General features: G+C 38.5%; 2 protein-coding genes across 10 annotated transcripts in view; one reads left to right on the top strand and one right to left on the bottom strand.

Annotated features, from left to right (window-relative positions):
- The window catches only part of LOC122550083 (integrin beta-1-like), a 279,698-nt gene that overhangs the window by 75,660 nt on the left and 183,614 nt on the right, over positions 1 to 20,424 (top strand). The window lies entirely within an intron of this gene.
- Positions 6,408 to 20,424, bottom strand: part of LOC122550082 (integrin beta-1-like) — an 80,719-nt gene continuing 66,702 nt past the window's right edge. For 2 of the 3 annotated variants that reach the window (XM_043690610.1, XM_043690609.1), the window contains exons 14-17: positions 18,794 to 19,020; positions 15,483 to 15,649; positions 11,705 to 11,786; positions 6,408 to 7,573 (exon numbers count right to left, since the gene is read on the bottom strand). In XM_043690610.1, coding sequence (XP_043546545.1) covers positions 11,709 to 11,786; positions 15,483 to 15,649; positions 18,794 to 19,020 — 472 coding nt within the window. In that variant the 3' untranslated portion in view covers positions 6,408 to 7,573; positions 11,705 to 11,708. The remainder of the gene's footprint in view (positions 7,574 to 11,704; positions 11,787 to 15,482; positions 15,650 to 18,793; positions 19,021 to 20,424) is intronic. The other variant, XM_043690611.1, reaches the window with a different exon arrangement.

Raw genomic sequence — 20,424 nt, forward strand, 5'->3', positions numbered from 1 at the left:
TTCGCACTGAATTATGAAATTTCCAAATTTTAAAATTTGATAGTGTCTGTGGCAACTCCTGCAGTCTTATTGAGTAATCTCACAAATGATAAAACATGAAGATCTTATGTGGTTTAAGCAATTCTCATTATACACATTGTTTACTGCGACTAGCCAGCCTTCTGTTGGATTGGGTGGAACTGTGACTTCCTTAACTCAATTTACAACCCAAAACATAGAGAGTGGTTATGTGCAAAGTACAAGTTTAGGGTTCACACCTTTGAAAGCTGTGTGTACCTTTTACACTGACTTGGCTAAATCAAAATAGCAGGTAAGATAGTCACGAACAAAATTTAACAGATTAAAATGGCTCTAAAGCAAACAGTTTCTAAGAAAGAAAGGAGAGCAGAATTTTTTATTTTTAAAAAAGCTGTGAAACTTGTAAAGGCTGGCAGCCAAGATAATTGGGTGTGGTGACAAAACGATTGCAGAAAACCAGCAACTGCAGGAAGCAAATAGCATATCAGCTTACTTTCCTTATTTATTGACGTGGTGAGGGCACCACTGGCAAAGGCAACATTTTTCTTCATCCCCAAATGCTCTTGTAATAAATGGTTTACTTGGCCACATTGAGAGTGAACAACATTGTTGTCTGGAGTTACATATAGCCAATTCAGATAAGGCTCCCTAAATGGCATTATTGAACAAAGTGTTTTCTTCACTGTAACCAATGACCGTTTCATGGCCACGATTACTAAGACTAGTTTTATACTTCAGATTTATTATATTAAAATGCCACTAGCTGCTTTGGTGGTCAGGGCCTTAGTCAGGGTTTCTGGATTATTAATCTTGCAACATTACAACTATCCACTGCCTCCCCCACTTTACTACAAGGAGATTGGAATAATCTTATTAAAATTGTACAGGGTTTTTGTGCTTTGTAAGGGCTCACCATGTGTGGCTTTTACCTCTATATTTAAGATGCACGTGCACTGGAGATGGTACAGGGAAAGTTCACTGAATTGGTCCCTGAGATGAGGGTTCTGTCTTATGGTGAGGGGTTTTGTACATTGGGCCCATGATCTCTAGAATTTAGAAGAATGGGAGGCGACCTCATTGAAGTACACTGGCTTTTAAGGGGGGGTTGATGGGATGCTGAGAGGTCGATTCGTCATGTATGTTACAGCTTTCTTACCTCAAGTTGTCCAGATGAGAACTGGAAAATTATATTGCAAGCAATGCAACATCAGGATAAATTCGAAAGCAACTGGAGTCTCAGTACATGGCAAGGAAGTGCAATTACAAAGTGTAAACCAAAGAACTGCTGATGCTAAAGATGATTGTGAAGGAGGGTCACTGGACTCAAAACATTGACTCTGTTTTCTCTTCACAGATGCTGCCAGACCTGAGAGTTTCTCCAGCAACTTCAGTTTTGATTGCAAAATATAAGCCTGGAAATATCCAAATTTAATTGTGTATTTTTATCATATTCTGGTCAATTTTCCCCAAAAAGCTCCTTTTCAGCAATCCTGTTAATTAACCCTTTCCCATTCCATAATACCAAATCTAACAGTGCAAATGCCACTTAACTCCTTAGTGTATTGTTCCAGATATATATCCTGTTCACATTCGTGGCATTCATTCTCCACAACATTAGTAAAGATTACATTTACCCAGTCCACGTGTAAATTGAGTGACCCATTATTACCGAGTATTTCTGAAAGACAACTTCCTTTTTATGTTCACTTGTGAGAAGTGAGAGTTGCTGGCTGGGTCAGCATTTATTGCTGCCCGTCTCAGCAATATATAGCCAATGTTGTCAAATCACAGAATCAATCTAATCTCTGGTCTCCGATGCATAAATTGGACAACTTGACAGGAAGTTCAGTACCACAAATCCTTACAAACTAAATATCTGCAGGAATTTGTGTGCGCTTCTTTTCTAATCTGTTATGTTTTGACACAGTACGGAGAGAAAAAAAACAATAACTAGGGCTTTTAAAAACATTTTTTTTATCTCCAATAGAATGAATCACTCAAAATATCCCCATATTTAAATGGATAGGACTGCCTGAACACAAAGCAAGTGTGAATTCTCCAAATTAAATCATACTATGATTTCACTAAGCATTTGCCAACATTTCAGACCTACATTTAAAACGAGTGCACATTTAATTCAATGAATAATAAAACTGACTACACAGCAATACTAGCGATTACAGTTGCTTGCAACTTATACATTATAGCATTAATGATCATTCAGTAGTGCAAAACTTAAGTATTGCTGAAAGAAGATAGTTTGTTAAAGAAAGCTCTTCGTTTTTACACACGGCACCTAAGTAAAAGACAGCAGTATTTATGTTGAGTGTCTTGATTGAGTGACAAGTGGAGCTGTTTCACACTGCTGCAGTAGTAACACATGTTCTAGTGTACTAGTGGGCTGCTGTAGTCAAGCCAAAACACCATTTTGCCCGTCACACAAATGAACAATGTTGTATGCGAATTTCAGTGTCAGTTTGGTGCTCAGCAAGTAGGTCCTACATCCCAAACGTTGCGGAGCACAACTCCTCAGATGTTCACATCAAGCAAGGTACTGACTGTATCCAACCAGCCTGTGCTTACAAGACTCAACAATAAGGTACAGTAGAGCTGATTCTATGATCGGACAATATTTGTTATATGCAGATAAAAGGCTCTTTCAGCAATACACAGTAATAATGAATCACTTTAATTTATACACCTTATCTGTACACTAATGCTGTGCAGAATGAATTACTTGAGGGTGTATGAAATTTCTGGAGTAGTACTTTGAAGAATCAATGATTGACAATGTTAAATCCAAAGTAGTACAATGTAATGAGGAAGGGTTAATTAACAGCTGGCGGAGCTGTTGGGAAATAGTTACCACAATACAATAGACCTTCATTAAGTTTGACTGTGATAGTTCACTCTGAAATGGTGATATTAAAGTTGAACAATGGAAAGCATGGCATTCCAACCAGAACTCTATCAACAAACACATTGAGTTGGACCCCATCTACCACCGCCTGAGAAAAATAACAGGAAATGATGTCACCACAGGAAGTGACATCGACCCAAAGAAACCCAGATATATTAGAAAGCAGGAATTAATCAAGTGCTTCTCCCAGTGGCCCACTGAAGATGTTACCTATTAGGGTGACAAAACGCCTGGAAATGAACCTTCCAGGTCAGTGAGCAAACCTACATCCATAACTCTACTATTTAACGGAGGAAGGGAGAGGGAAAACAGATTATAGACCTGTTAACTTGATACTGAAGCAGTGAAAATACTAGAATCTGTAATAAAAATGTGATAATTGTGTACATAGAAAAAAATAATAAAATAGGATTTATGGAAAAGAAATTATGTTGGTCAAGACTGCAGTTGCTTTATTAAAGTTTTTTAGTGAATGTAGTGTATTTGGATTTTCAGAAAGCTTTTGACAAGGTCCCATATAGCAGCTTAAGAAACAAATTGGAGCATGAGAGATTGGGGATAATATTAGTGTGGATTGAAAATTCGTTAACAGACAGAAGGAACAAATGGATCATTCTTAGGAAGGCCTTTATTTCAAAGGGAACTAAAAGTTTACAAAGGTGGTAATCAGACTACAGCTAGAATAATATGAAATTTTGGTCCCCTGAACTAAGGAAAGATAGACAGGAATTTTATCACATTTATCTAATTTGCTTTCAATTTCCACCTTGCTGTCATATTTACCTGGTCCATCTCTGACTTCTCCCATCCTTTCCTTGACAGCTATTTCCATTTCTGGAGATGGGCTGCCCACCAACATAGACTACAAACCCATTGACTCCGCCAATTACCTTAACTATACATCCTCACACTGTGCTTCCTGTAAGGATTCCACCCCATTCTCCCAATTTCTCTGTCGTCATTGCATTTGCTCTGGTAATTCCACCTTTGGCAGGCTGTCTTTTTCCTCAACTAATGATGGCCAACAGATCCCTCAAGGAGTGTCTGGCCCATTTCCTGCAGTGCAGCTCTCACTCCTTCCCTCCTACAACAGTGATAGGGTCTGCTTGGTCCTCAATTACCACTGCACCAGCATCCATATCCGAAGAATTGTAAGTTACCATTTCTATCACCTCTAATGGGATGCCATGACTAGACACACATTCCCCTGCCCTCCCTTCCCTTGCCTGCATTCCGCAGTGACCATACCCCAAGCAGTGTTGCCACTGTATGTTTTAGGAAAAACCAAGACAGTGCCTTCAACAAAACTTAGAAAAACAGCTTTAAATTTTGGGTACCCCTAGATATTTATCATTTTTACATGGTTACATGACTCATTCATAATATTACAAAGTTATCCAAGTTGGTTTTCAGAAATGTCACATGAACCATGATACCATGCTTTTACATTTTGTGAAAAACTTACATGAATGTAACATGACGATGACTGAATGAACTAACTTACTTTTCAAACCAAAATGGTGATGACTGTCAGGTATGTGCATGCACTGGACCTGGGCCCAAATCCAAAGACAAAAACCATTCTCTGCAGCTTCGGCTTGATTACCACAAGACAGGAACAAATTTAGTTAACTGCGATAATGCAGAAAAATGATGAAATTTAACGTTTAAGTGTATAACAAGGAAAACAGAAGTTGCTGAAAAAGCTCAGCAGGTCTGGCATCTGTGGACAGAAATCAGAGTTAATGTTTCGGGTCAATTGACCCTTCCTCACAACTGATGGTAGCCGGGAAAATGGCAGCTTACATGCAGAAAGTAGGTAGAGGGTAGGATAGGACCCTGTGATAACAAGCCCTGTTGTCCTGTAAGAGCCATCAACACATCAGAAATAGGAGGACGACATTCAGTAGCTCAAATCTGCCCCACTATCCAACAAGATCATGGTTAATCTGCATAAGGCCTCAGCGATCCTTCTGGTAAGATGGCGGCACAGGAAGACTCTCCTGCTGGAGCCCTGCGTGTCCATTTTCTTTTTTTCTCCGCCCCCGCCACCACAAAGACTGGAGGCAAATCCTGAAGCAGCAGCAGGCATAGGCAGCGAGCCTCGGGCTAAGACTGGTATGGGGCAGGCAGTCCTGGCACTTCCTTTGGAGCAGCTACACGCCGGTACAGTGCAGACTGTAGGCTTGGAGCTCAGTGGGGACGGCTGCTGGATTGGGGTCTGGGGCTGACGGTCAGACCACATGCAGGGGCCCTGCGCTGAGCTGCTACACTGTAATGTCTATTTGAATTTTTTTTGTACCTGAAAGTAATGTCAATCATTCAATGTCTTATTTCTAACTTATTTTTTTAAACTCTGAAGTAATATAAGTACTTTTTATTCCTTTTTTTGTACCTCGTTACTTGTACTTAAAATGGCGCTATAAAAGGCAGACATCGTAAAAGCTTTTCACTGTACTTCTACGATGGCGTACACGTGACAATAAAAGAATATTCTAAAAGGATATCCTATTCTGGTGTGAGGGGGTTGTGGTAAAGACATGGGAGAGTTCAAGTCCTAATGTTGTTGAACTTGATATTGAGTCCAAATAGCTCCAGGGTTCCCAAGTGGAAAATGAGGTGTTGTCCCTCCAGCTTGTACTGAGCTTCGCTGGAGCACTGCAGCTAGCCTGAAACAGACATGTTGGCCAGGGAACAGGGTAGTATGTTGAAGTGGCAGGCAACTGGAAGCTCAGGGTCTTTTTTGCGGGTAGAAGGTAGCTGTTCTGCGAAGTGGTCATCCAGTCTACACTTTGTTTCTCCAATGCTAAGGAGAACACATTGTGAACAACAAATGCAGCAGACTAGATTGCATGAAGTGCAGATAAAGCACTGCTTCACTCGGAAGGTGTGTTTGGGCCCTTAGCTAGTGAGGAGAATGGAAGTAAACGGACATGTGTTACATCTTCTGCAGTTGCAGGGAAAGGTACAGTGAGGCTGTGGGGTGCGGTGTGGGGAGTGACGGAAGAGTGGACCAGGGTGTCCTGGAGGGAACAATTCCTACGGAAGGCTGACAAGAGAGGGGAAGGGAATGTGTGTCTGGTGGTGGCATCCTGCTGGAGGTGGCAGAAATGATGGCTAATGATCCTCTGGATGTGGATGCTGGTTGATCGTAGGTGAGTACAAGGGGAGACTGTATCGCTGTTGTGGGAGGAAAGAGAGGGGGTTGAGGCTGAAGTGTGGGAGATGGGTCAGACTCAGCTGAGGGTTTGGTCAACAATGGTGCCAGGGAATCCTTGGTTGAGGAAGAAAATGGACATTTCAGAGGCTCCCTCGTCAAAGTTGGCATCAATGGAACAGATGAGACAGACGGAGTAATTGAGAGAATAGAGTCTTTACAGGAAGCAGGGTGTGAGGATACATAGATTTGCTCCAAATTAAACTAATAAATAAATAATTCAGTAAAATTAGATTAAAAGACTAGTATCGATATTTTTATAAAGTCATTTATTTAATAAATAACTCAAGTAAAGTGTATGGAAATAGTGAAAACATTGTTAAAATAAAAAGGCACTTTAAAACAAGAATGTGATCTCAGTGAAGTCGGTCACGACATGGGGGAGAATTAATACAAACAGCCGTCTTTAGATAAATCCAAGTTACTATTTGCTCGCACCTTATTAGTACTAATAGCCAAAAATTTTGCAAAACTTAAGGATGACTTGCTTCAAAATGGAAGAGATGGCTGTGTATGCTGATAAAAAAAGTGGAAACTATTGGTTGTTAAGTACTTACATTAGGAAGTCTGCAAAATTACACATCAACAAAGGCCTGCATCTAACTTAAAAAAAAAACTAAACTTAATCTGTCATGATTCAGCAAAGCCATTTACAATTTTAAATAATGTTCATATTTGGCAGCGTAGTGTATACATTATGCCAAAAATATTTCACCACATGTTTACCATAACGTAATGCTTCAAAAACAAACAGCATGGACTGCTACTGAAGTGCCCTATTCGAAAGGGTGCTCAACACACAGTGAAGAGAATGTGAATGTGAGTTTTAAGTCACAATAGTTAATTGCACAGTCTGTATTGATTACAAAAAAAAGGATCTATTTTGGACTTCTACAGAAATCTCACAGGCAGCGTAAATGACTGTAGAAAATAATCCAAAGCATTCCCTTTGGCACAATAAAGGAGGGTGATTCTTTTGTGGTTTTCAAATGTTTTCGCTAATTTCAAATACTGTTGAGACAATTAACAAAGTTTGGAAAGCCAAATTCCTGGGTTGAAAAAACATTAAAATCTAAAACAAAGCTGTGTTGTATCGATACAAACATATTCCAATCCAAAGCCTGCCTTCCCATCCTCTTCAAATGAAAACTTTTTCAAAAAGCAACCAATCTTTCTTTACACATACTGTACACATTTCAAACTCTGCATAGAAAAACTTACATTGGTTAGTAAATCACTGCAATGTGATCTAAAGCTATTCTTGTGACTACAAAAGAAAATTCCATACCCCATTATCCATAGTTTCAATAAAACAAAAAGGAATTCCCACAAAAAGAAATGCACAAAGTTCATCATTTTCCCTCATATTTTGGGTTGACAATAGTCGTCACAGCACTCTTGTAGATTGGATTTTCACCCTGGCAAGGAAGAAAAGTGTGAAATTAATTTTAGATTTTGAAATAGAACAGAACTTAAACATGAAACGTGCTCCACTTACAAGGTGATCTTTAAAGTTCTTAGACTTTGATAAATGCTACATTATGTTATTAATTTGCAAATGAACCCTAAATGACATAATATTTTCACTATCTTGCAGTTAATCACTGGGGCAGGTTCATAAATTTACACACAAACACAATTATCTTATTGGCACTAAATTCTTTCTGATTTTGCAAATCCAAGACTTGGAAGTTTAAGTTAATGGAACGAAAATAGTTCAGGCAAGCACTAATGTTTATCCCTTTCTCATAACTCCCTGTATATTGTCTTGGAGCCTTTAAGTACGCTATCTCAGAATCCATCAAATCAAAATGGAAGCAAGTCATCCTGAATCCCTAAAATAGTTTAAGATGGGAGACAGATCCTTCTACATCTCCCCTTGTTTCATTTGGGTTCTGGTCAGACCTTCATCTGTCATCTAGCTCTCTGCATTAATACTATATCTAAGGTTCATTGTGAAAGGAACACAGTTATTTTTACCATTTAGAAAGATGAAACACCCAGAATCTAAAGAATGCCAATATAAAATCAACTTATGATTAGTACTTTAATAGCTTATCCCACAGATGTGTAAAAGATTTGATTGAGAAAGGCTCAAGTACAAATATAAGGATGGTCAGTGGCATAGTGGTAATGTCACTAGACATCAGAGTTGCTGTGGAAATAGGTTTGAATCTCACCATGGCAGATGGTGAAATTTGAATTAAAAAAAATGGAATTTCAAGTTAATCAAATGGTAACCATGTAACCCATGGTCATAAAAACTCATCTGATAATGAAAGTCCTTTCAGGAAGGAATTCTGACATCTTAACCTGCCTTGCCTACCTGTGACACCAGGCCTACAATGACACTGGTAACCTCTAACATCCTTTTGAAACAGTTTAGCAAACCACTCAGTTCAAGGACATTTGGAGATGGATAACAACTTCTGACTGGCCAGTGACACCTATATCCCATTAAAGAATTTTAAGGAGGTGGAAAATCAGCCAAAGGGGAAAGCAGGCAGGAGAACAGGCAGAAAGTGGAGATAAGCCCAGATCAGTCTCGATTGTATTGAATGGCAAAACAGGCTCAAATGAACCAAAAGGTTTACTCCCACTTTGATTTCTTGTGGTCTTGCAAGGTTATAGGGAAAGAGCAGCTCTTGGAAAATAAGAATACGCTGAATGGCTTCCTCCTGTAACAGGTGACTCTACATTGCCTCAACTATAATTCGATTCTATGGAGGTGGGTTTAAAATTCAATGTTTTCATTTGCGGTATCATGTAGTAAGTTGCTTCTAGGTCTTCTCCATGAAAACTATTCTTTTCTACACTGATGCCCAAACACTAAAATCTGAAATTCAATTAGTTTTGAAGCAAATTAAGAAAGCTTGGTGATAAGAAATCATGACTGCATTTTTGATTAGATTCCCTACAGTATGGAAACAGGCCCTTCAGCCCAACAAGTCCACATCGACCCTCCGAAGACTAACCCACCCAGACCCATCCCCTACCGTATATTTACCCCTGACTAAACACACCTAACACTGAGCAATTTAGCTTGGCCAATTCACCTGGCCTGCACATCTTTGAATTGTGGGAGGAAGCCGGAGGAAACCCATGCAGACGTGGGAGAATGCTCAAACTCTAACAGTCACCCAATGTGGGAATTGAACCCGGGTCGCTGCTGCTGAGAGGCAGCAGTGCTAACCACTGAGCCACCGTGTCTTTTAAACATTTTACAGCTCAGAAATCAAATAAGATCACAAATTAATATAAATTGGGAACAGACACTCAATTATTTGAATGTCATATATGCTCATTTATAGCAGACTGATTGACTGATATAGCTTTGACTGCTTTTTTTGGAATAATAGTATAAGAATATAGTGATACTCTGGGGACATCAGAGACAGCATTTCCACTTACATAGGTGATGCCTGCAGCAGCACCAATTTAACTGGAATGAATATTCTGTTTCAGAATTACTCAACAGAGAATAAAATTCTTTTGTTGGTGAACCCACCAAGGCAGCTTTTATAGTGTGGCTTCAAGCAGCAAGGTTTGCTAGACTAATAAATATAAAATTTTGGCAACTTGGCTATTATATCCCAGCCATAAACACTGAATATTGTTCACATCAGGTAAGTTAAATTCCACATAGACTTCTACAAATATAAAAATTCAATTCTTAAGTAACATTTCAAACCACATATACAAACATACACAAGAACTATCAACCGAAACTAAATTAGATGCACACTTTGATTATTGCATACAACTGAATTCAATTTACTCCACAACATTAAGTTAGCTTCTATGTAAATTCCTACACTTTTAAAGCACAGTTGAGCCAGGAATAAAAAGCAGGATCTCCATACGCCAGTCTCAAAGCATCAAGTAGTATAATGGTTAGTATATGCTATCAGTATTAAGTTTTTTTCAATTAGCTTTCATCGTTAAAGCACTATCAATATAAAGAATTATTTCATAGAGCTATGAGGAAAGGAGTGAGTGCCAAGGCAGAGGAGATATTGAGAGGTATGACCTAAAGCACAGGTAGAGAAATAGCTTTTAAGAGAAGTCAAAGGGAAAGGGACAATAAGCAAATGTATGAAAGGAATGCTAGAGCCTCAGCCCAAGTTGGTGGATGCACATCTAGTTGTTGAAAGTGAAGGACTAAGAATGGAGGCACAGAGTCAGAATAATAGTGTTCAAGGTTGGGAAGCGATGGACCATGAAAGGAGCAAGGAAATTTCGAAAGGGAGAACCTTAGAGATTAGAATCCAACATAGAGAGCACAGGAGTAATGACAAGGAGGGTATTGTTCAGGATTGGAGATGATCAGTAACTAGGCTTCATAAATATTTCAATTGCTTCAAGATGTTTTGTGATGCTCAGAGGTCATGAAAGGTACCAAGCGAATAAAAATCATTCTTTAATAGTTTTGAATGAATTAGAAGTTGGAGGAGATGATGTAAGGCTTCTCAGGAGAGCATTGGAACAGTCAAATGTCGGAGCATATGTGAAGATTTCAGAGAACCTCGAGTAAGGTCGAAGGTTGAAGTCGATAATCTTTGCAATGGGAGACCAGTTCAACTGAGCTTGACAGAGGAAACATGTTGGAGGAGGATTAAATAATTAACCTATTCTGAAGACTACATCGGCAAGGTAGATGAAAATAGCAGTTATTTGCACCCTCCATGACCTACATCAGCAAAAAGAAAATAATTGAAATGGAAGGCAGCATCATCACCTCCAAGTTGTGAAACATGAAGACTTCAATAAATGGACCCAGCACCAACAAACTAACATCTTCATCGCAAAATGCCCCAGTACCATTGTGTCAGCACCATCACTATGGGCATAACAGCAATCTAAGGAGGTCCATGGTTTTCTTAAGTCAACTAGGTATAAGTAATATGTGAAGACTTTCTAGCACCACCGAATTATTAATATTTAAAGATTAGGAGCACTTATGAAAGTTTGCAGCGCTTCTCAAGCTGTTTGTCAATACCAAGCTCCGTACTATTTTAAAATCTGTTGAATAAGCTGCCCTTTAAATAGAGGATTAAGGGGGTGGATTTCGACAGTGGTGGAATGGAGGAGGTCTGAATGAAGCATAAATAGGACCATGTGCTAGTAGGGCTGAATGGCCTGGTTCTATAATGTACATCCTACATATGCAATTCAAAACATTTGGATGCACTTTGAATTAACTTTAAAATTCCCATTCATTTTTCAGTTTTGGACAGTCCAAATTCCTTTTATCTGTGAGAGCCTGCTCCCATGTTCACCAATACTGAATTCAGCTTGATACTTGGAACAAAACAAATTAATGTATTTGATTCTGGGTGCATGCAGGGTACAATTTAATTTTTGTTAAATGCTTCTAATTGCACAGTACAGACTCAAAATATTAAGTACAGTAAATTGCAATATTTTTCCTTGCAAAGGTTTAGAGTCATTTAATGTGAGGTCTTCAGCTACTATAATATATTAAAATGACACAAGCAGAAAAGCAAAGAAGAGAAAAAAAACATGCAGGAAGATAAGATAATACAAACAGATTTAGAGAGAAGCAACTTTACGCCCATAATTTGGATTCTTGAATTTGTTTATAGGACTCTTGTAAATAGGATTTTCTTGCTACAGAGAGAAGAAATATAAACATGAAGGATTAACAAAAAAAAATCAAAGAACAATTAGTATAGATCTGAACACATCCTTGAGCTGGTCTCAATTACTGAAATTTTAATCTGAGGAGACAGAGGTATTAATGTTAGACAATGATTTCAGCATTTTGTTTATACTATTTGAGCAAGTTATATTGCATTACATATAAACACTTACTTGCTGTATGTGATGGTCACCTCTTGATGACAATTGTGAATTATGTGCTTTAAAATAAGACTTAAAATATTCAAGGACTTAATTCTACAGATCTCAGTAAACATTGTTGTACATTTCCATGACTCTGTTAAAATAGCCACTATAATTTAGGCAAATACCTCATTCTTATATTTATTTCCCAAAGTCGGCTAAAATATTTGATCATGGAGAGTAAATTCAGCTTAAAAAAGGTCAATAATACCAATTATCTTAAAACATTTGGACTATGTTGGGAACATAAAGGGCTAAGTCAGTCTTTGTGCTTCCAAACAGGTTGCGATCTTGCAACTTCTTACTGATTGCAGCCATTTGCATAACAGGGAACAAACAAAAGGCAGAGTTCACTTGAAAAACACCAATTGCAGATTTGTATGAATTATTTGATTGCTGTTGTGTTTTGGATAATCTATTCCATTACTACATTTACTGGGATGTCTAACAATTTCAAGTTATTCACAAAGACTGAAATTTGATAGCTAAATTTTATTTCCAATTTTGTTGTGTATTTGGCATGGAGGGTTACTTGTGTGAAGGAGTTGCCAACCTAATGCCAATAATCTCGTATGCATATTGTACTGCACAAAATAGTGTTACATTCTAAAAATAATTTTCATTCTGGAGACAATGCTTTGGGACACTACTGAGAAGTCACAAGGGAACTTAGGTCTTTCTTCAATGATAGCCAAGTTTTGGTGCAGATTAAACTGCATAAATATATCCAGCAAGTGTTGCCCATGGGTCAGAATTTTAAATGTAGCCCACGAAGACCATTCTTCTGGTCGGGTGCAAGATTCAAAACAAATACTAAAGGTAGATCAGTACAGAAAGGAATGAAGACTAGATCCTTATGATAGTTTGGAATTCAAAATAGAAGCAGATACATGTGGGTCAGTCGTGTTTTGTTTTGAAAAGGTCAAATAGTCAAGAGATGATGCTTGAAATATTGACTCTCCTGCTCTTTGGATGCTGCCTGACTGGCTATATGCTTTTCCAGCACCACATTTTTCAACTTGATCTCCAGCATCTGCAGTCCTCACTTTATTCTAGAACAGTGGCCTAACTACATCAATTCCAAGAAACCATGTGATTGCTGTTGTGTGCCTGGAAAACCCCTGTAGTACTTATGGATAACATGTTTACATTATTGGATTTAAGACAGAGTAAACACATTAATGCAATTAATTTAGATCGACTTCAAAATGGAACAAAGTTTTTGTTCAGAAGATCCCAGAATTCAGCTCAGAAAGCTCAATGGTTTATACTAACAGGGTCCTCATGTCAGTTCAGGGACTTCTAGTCTGTGAAGTTTCCTTGCTAGGAGAGTCTGGATAGAAATCTTCAAGTTATTAGAACTGTGAAAGTTTACGCCATTAGAACTATAGGAAGTCAAGCCAACATTTTCAAAAGGAATAGTAAACCTGTCTTAACAGTTCAAGAAAAATAGCCAAGAGTAATATTTGAGTTTAAGTCTGTTTAAAAATGGCAGAATTGAGTATAGCTTTGATTATATCATTTGTGTAATTAGTTATGTTCTGTTAAAAGATCAGCAACCTCATATGAATATGTTTCAATCACTAATCACTTTGGCAAGCAACTACAAAATTAAACATGATCTATCAAGCCACGTTTGATTCTGGGACCTAACTTATCCAGTATCATCATTAGCTGGGATCAATACAGCTACTTCACGAAGAAATTCAGCCTTACAATTAGTTATCATAACCTATATTAAACAGATATATGGTGAGCAAATCTATTAAAATTGATCTAAAAGAATACAACATGCTGCAGAAACTCAGAAGGGCCTGCTTCCCTTGTCACAGATAATGTTTTGAGTTTGATAGAACTCTTTTGAATTCATCTTCAATTTTGAGGAAGAGTTATATTGGACTGGAAATATTAACTCATTTTCCCTCTCTGCAAATGAAGTTGGAGCTGCTGGGATTTTCTCATTTCAGATTGCCAGCATTTGCAGTATTTTACTTTTATTTGAGAAGCTGTCTTAAGGTAGGAATTAGCACCCTGCTGAGCAGATAAACTAATTACTTAACTAATGACAAAGCATCCAGAGACCTGGAGTGATTACAGATGGCGGAAGGGACACTATCTGAAGGCCAAGAATGCAAACACACAACATACTTGGGAAAAAACATTCAAAAGATGCTGGAAATCAGAAGTAAAAAAGGAAATTGCAGTAGGTTTTGCAGATCCGTGGAGAGAAAGAATTAATGTTTCAGGTCTAGTCACCCTTCTTTAACACTGCTTTCACAATATATTCAGGCCTTGGTACTATGATTGGGTCTCAGAAAGGTAAGCAGCTATGCAGATGATCTATAATCAACGGTATCATCATTCAAGGCGAGTGCTGCGTTGTCATGCTATCGTCTGGTAGCAATGCACATATGCACGGTACATGAGAAGTAGTGTGCATCATACTGCTTGCGTCTGCTTTCCCCATCTGGCAGGGTGGACCTATCACTCAGATCAAAGATTCTTCTACCTTGCTCCAATAACTCCAATAAGCCAATGATTCAAAGGGCAGACTCCTAGTTAGAAGGCAGAACCACATCAATGATCTAGGATGGAAGACCGTATGGCTTTAACTCTAACATCCCAGTAGTGCTCCTTTCACACTTAGGGAAAGGACGGGATAGGAAAGAGGCATTTCCTAATCTCTACGCTGGCTAGATGCTTTGAATTTAAATACATTTAAATTAGATTAGAGAAACAGGCCCTTCGGCCCAACTAATCCACACTGACCCTCCAAAGAGCAACCCACCCAGACCCATTTCCCTCTGACTAATGCACCAAACACTACGGACAATTTAGCAAAGCCAATTCACCTAACCTGCACATTTTTGTGAGAGGAAACTGGAGCACCCGGAGGAAACCCACGCAGACACGGGGAGAATGTGCAAACTCCACACAGACAGTTGCCTGAGGCGGGAATTGAACCCGGGTCTCTGGCGCTGTGAGGCAACAGTGCTAACCACTGTACCACCGTGCCACCCAATGTAGAAAGAAATGCAAATATGATGTTGCAAACAACAGTATGTGATTCTTGTCATTGCCTTGTTTCAGGGCTCAGAATGGTTAACAGTTTCAGCAGGTCAGAACCAAAGGGAACAAAGTTCACATATGAGATGTCTCTTGGATAGACTGATGGGTTCAGCAATGATTATTTTGTGACTGCTCATTCATGTAGTGTTCCCTTTAGAAAAACATTCAAACTTCTGAATGTCGACAGTCCTTAATCAGATCTGCTATTAATTGACATACTACATTACGAGTTTGCCATTATTCACAGGATCTAGAAATCCAGTAGAGTCTAAAATTATATATTACAAAAGGTATCCATGTCCCCAGAAAGGACTCTATGCTATGCAGTTTGTTTTGTTTTTCATTCAGCCTGTGACCAAAGAGAGAAAATTTTCCAAATCTGAATATACTTACTGTATCCCATTTGGCATTCATTTTCTCTTTTTCAAATTTTGCAAACTCCCTTCTGTCATGAATAATCATCAGTAATTTCCATATCAGCAACAGGGCAAGACCTATCAAGACAATACCAGCAACCACACCAGCTACAATTGGAATGATGTCAGGTGCTTGTGGACACTCTAGAAGAAAATATATGAAAAAAAAGTAGTAAGAACTTGTTTTTGAATACAGAATTATTTTGAATAGCCAAATGGAAGCCACTATTTATATTCTAAGACTTTGGGATCACCTGTGTCACAGATTGCAGGAAATATACCTATTTTTCAGAATCAGACCAGAGCCCTCCCATCAGTGTGTGGCTGGTATTAACTGAATTAAACTAAACTGCAGCATATAGAACATTTCATAACACATGGAGGTCAGTGTACAGTGAATGAAACCCTGCCAGCTATTAGGTTCTGTCTATTTTAACCCTAATTGTTACTTTGCCCAATTCCTGAAATAGTTCACATCCTGGGAGGATGCAATCAAGCTGATAACATTGGTAATGCGATCTTAAGAGTAAACTAAATTGATTCAACACCACTAATGTTGATCCCTTTGCTTTTCTGGATTTATATGAATGATTTGGAGATGGGTGTTAAGGGCAAAAATCTCTAATTTTGCAAATGATACTAAGCTAGGGAGAATCATGAATTGAGAGTATAATTGTGAATGAAGATGACTTCAGAGAGACATTGAAAACTTGGCCAAATGGGCAAATACTTGGCAGATGAATTTTAATGCAGAGAAATGTGACATAATACATTTTGTAGAAAAATCATGGAGACATAGTACAGACTCAACGGCACAGCTTTGAGGGGAGTACTGGAGCAGAGGGACCTCGGAGTTCACATGCATGATTCTCTGAAGATGGCCAGGCAAGTTGAAACAGTTAAGACAGCTTATAGGATCCTTGGATTTATAAATAAAAGCAAGGAAGTGATGCTACACCTTTACAAATCATTGGCTAGATCACGGTTGGAATATTGTGTTCAGTTCTGGGCACATTATTTAAGGAAAAATATTAATGCCCTGGAGAGAGTGTAAAGGAGATTTACAAGAATGATACCATATTGTCCTTGGAGCAGAGAAGATTAAGAGGTGACCTTACTGAGATGTTCAACTTTGACAGGGTAAAGAAGAGTATTCTTTTTCCACTAGTTGATATGTCAGTGGTTAGGGGTCACAATTTCAATTTTGTCAGAGAGAGATTTAGGAATGAAAGGAGGAGAAACTTATTTACTCAAAGTTGTTAGGATTTGGAATGTGCTGCCTGGGAGTGTGATGGAGGCAGATTCCATAGAGATTTCGAAAGAGAGCCAGATATATATTTGACAGTGATGAATTTAGAAAGCTAAAGAGATAGGGCTGGAGAGTAGAATCAGCTGGGTAGCTCTTTCGGGAGCTGGTACAGACAGTGGGTTTAATGGCCTTCTGCTGTGCTGTAAGGCTCTGTAATTCTATATAGAGAATATCTTAAATACAGGACAAGTACAATACAGAAAACTGCACTGTATTGAAGAAAACCTCTTTTACTAAAGTGAAAATAAATCAATAAAATGTATGGAATTTAGTTACATGTGCATTTCATTCCAAACTTAGACTTACATTCCTTTCATATTTCCTTCCAATATGGTCCTTCCAGAAAACATTATCCCTTCATTATGAGTTACAACAGCAGTTCCGATCTTGACAAAATGGTTATGTTTATTTGTTCATTGGTTATGGGCATTGTTATCTAATCAACATTTATTGTGCATCCCTAACTGCCTGAAGAATTTGGTGATGAGCTTAATCCTTTGTAAATCTACAATCATACAGGGATACCTACAGCCATGTTCAGCCAGCAAAATGTCAAAGGATGGTGTATGGCCTTGAGGGTGGTGCATGCGCTGCTTTGCCCTTCGAGGTGGTGGAGGTCACAGGTCTGGAAGGTTCTTTGGAAAGAAGAGCCTCAGCAAGTTATTGTAGTGCACTTTATGAATGGTATACACTGTTGCCAATGTGCATCAGTGCCAGAGAGTGAATGCCGATGGCATGTCAATCAAGTGAGCTGTTTTGTCCTGGATAATGTCAGGTTTCTTGAATGTTATTTGAGCTGAACTCATTCAGACAAGTGGGAAGTATTCTATTATATGCCTGACCTGAGTGTTGTAGACGTGAACAGATTTTGAGGAGACATGAGGTGAGATACTCCCCACAGAATTTCTAGCTTTTGACCAGCTTTTGTACCCTCTCAATTCTTATAAAGTTGAACCAGTTAATGGTAACCATCCAATTTGCATCCCTGGCTGAAGATGGATGCAAACTAACACCAGCCTTGTCTTTTACATTAGTGTGAGCATCTCCAGCTCCTGTTAGGTGATTATTTGTCCACTACTATTCACAGCTGAATGTGACAGGACTGATTTTAGATCAGAGTTTAGATCTGATCTGCTGATTGTGGGATTGTTTAGCCACGTCTATTGCATGATGCTCCCGCTGTTTGGCATACTGGTGTGTTATGGCTTCATCTGGTTGACACCTCATTTTTAAAGCATGTCTGGTGCTGCTGCTGCTGACGTATCCTCCTGCAATCTTCATTGAACCAGGGGTGATAGCCTGGCTTGAGGTCAATGGTAGAATGGGGGATATGCTGGATCATCATGTTACAGATGGTGATTGAACATAATTGCCATTTTGACTCGCTTGATCAGTTTGAAGTCTGTCCCATTTAGCACAGTGACACCAACCTATTTGCGTTCTGATGCAAAGAATCTCACCAAAATGACTTTTGAACTTATAGATATTGACTTACTTGTAATTCTAACTATATTTTTAGTTACAGGTAGTTCTCTCATAACGCTAATGTTCAGTCCGCGTGTGATCTCGCTTCATAAGAAAATTGTGCAATACCAGCACCATTTAAATAATGGGGTTGGAATCTTGTTATAACCAATATAGGTAAGGAAAGTTCATGTTCTACAAATATCAGGCTAAAGTCCACCATTGTGTTATAGCCAATTTGTGTTGTAGAAACACCTGTACAATGATTCTTATAACCCAAATTATTCTCCCTTCTTTTTGTGTTGTGATTAGTCTTATGAAGGGATTCTGACTTTCTTTTCTAATTCTGATAAAAGCAGAACACTTGCTTTAATTCCACTAGTTGTCTGACCCGAGTGCGTTCCTTACTTGTATTTAAAATTGGTAGCCCTACACTTGAATCTTAAACTGAACAGTTCAGTATGCATTTAGGGCAAATCTGATTTATCACACTGGTTAGAACACACCACTCTCACCTGGGTTTTCAGTAACATAAACTTCTGGAACATTCTGATCATTAACAGAATAGGAAAAGTAGAACCAACAATCATCTTCATCCTTCTCCTTACAATGAAGGATTGGTGAATCTTGGCTTGGTGGCGGCAAATCACCTTGCTCTTTCACCAGTATTACATCAAACTCACATTCGTCACAATTTTCTTTCTTGCGTCCTTTATTAAAGGCTTTACATTGAACACAATCCCTATAAAACACAAGCATTGAAAAAGTTAGGGTCCAAGTCTTCCAACCATCACACTTTGAAGATTAAATCACAGACTGGATAATCTGAGTCAAAGTGATTTATACAAGATTCATAAGATAATTGCGCTTATTACTTTCCATTGTGATGTTTGATAGGAATGCTAACTTCATAAATATTAAGCAGCTTTCATTCCAAGCTCATTAATTTCAATAGAAAAAGGATATATGGACACAAATGAGGTAAAATGCTGTTGGAAATTACTTGTTTGCTTGGCATGAGTTTAGATTAGATTACTTACAGTGTGGAAACTGGCCCTTCGGCCCAACAAGTTCACACCGACCCTCTGAAGAGCAACCCACCCAGACCCATTCCCCTACATTTATCCCTTCACCTAACACTACAGACAATTTAGCATGGCCAATTCACCTAACATGCACATTGTTTTGAACTGTGGGAGGAAACCGGAGCACCTGGAGGAAACCCATGCAGACATGTGCAAACTTCACACAGACAATTGCCTGAGGCAGTAATTGAACCCGGGTCTCTGGCGCTGTGAGGCAGCAGTGCTAACCACTGTGCCACTCCCATTTAAAGAAGGAATTTTGTGGGCCATGTCCTGGAGTGATTAAACAACTGAAAATCTCAATTTGGGAGCCATTAAAAGAAATTAGTTTTTTCCACTAAAAATACAGCTTATATGGCTTTAAAATAATAAAAATTCTTAAGGTGCTTTATACAATTACTTTAAAGCAAATGTAGCCTAAAGCTTGGCAAAGGAAGCCAGTTTTAAGGAACATTAAATGAAAAAAGTAAAGCAGAGAGATGTAATAGGTTAGGGCTTAGGGGCTGACACCAGAAGGCACACCACCAATGAGTTTTCTATTTAGTCATATACCCATCCCTAATTGTCCTTGAACCAAATGGCATACGAGGCCATTTCAGAGGGCAGTTAAGGGTCATGCACATTTCTGTGGGTCTGCAATTGTATATAGACCAGACAAGTATGGCATATTTTCTTTCTTTAAAAGACATAAATGAATCACAGAGGTATTTACAACAAATCAACAATAGGTGCATGGTCACTTCTGAACTAGCTTTTTAATTTCCAATTTTTACTGAACTCAAATCTGACCATTTGCCATTGTGGAATTCAAAACTATGTGCATAAATCATTAGTCTAGAGCTCCGGAAAACTAGCGACTCTGCCACTACGTCGCACTAAATTGCAAACACTGAAGAAACAGATGAAAACAGATATCTCAGAGGTTGTAGGACTAAAGGATATTACAGCAATATAGAGAGGGATAAGCACGTGTAGGAATTTAAAAATAGGCCATGTTCAAATGCAGCAAAACTTGGGCAATATCCAGACCTGGGCTAAAAAACTGACAAGTAACATTTATG

This window comes from Chiloscyllium plagiosum, chromosome 5 (assembly GCF_004010195.1).
Source record: "Chiloscyllium plagiosum isolate BGI_BamShark_2017 chromosome 5, ASM401019v2, whole genome shotgun sequence".
NCBI lineage: Eukaryota > Metazoa > Chordata > Chondrichthyes > Orectolobiformes > Hemiscylliidae > Chiloscyllium > Chiloscyllium plagiosum.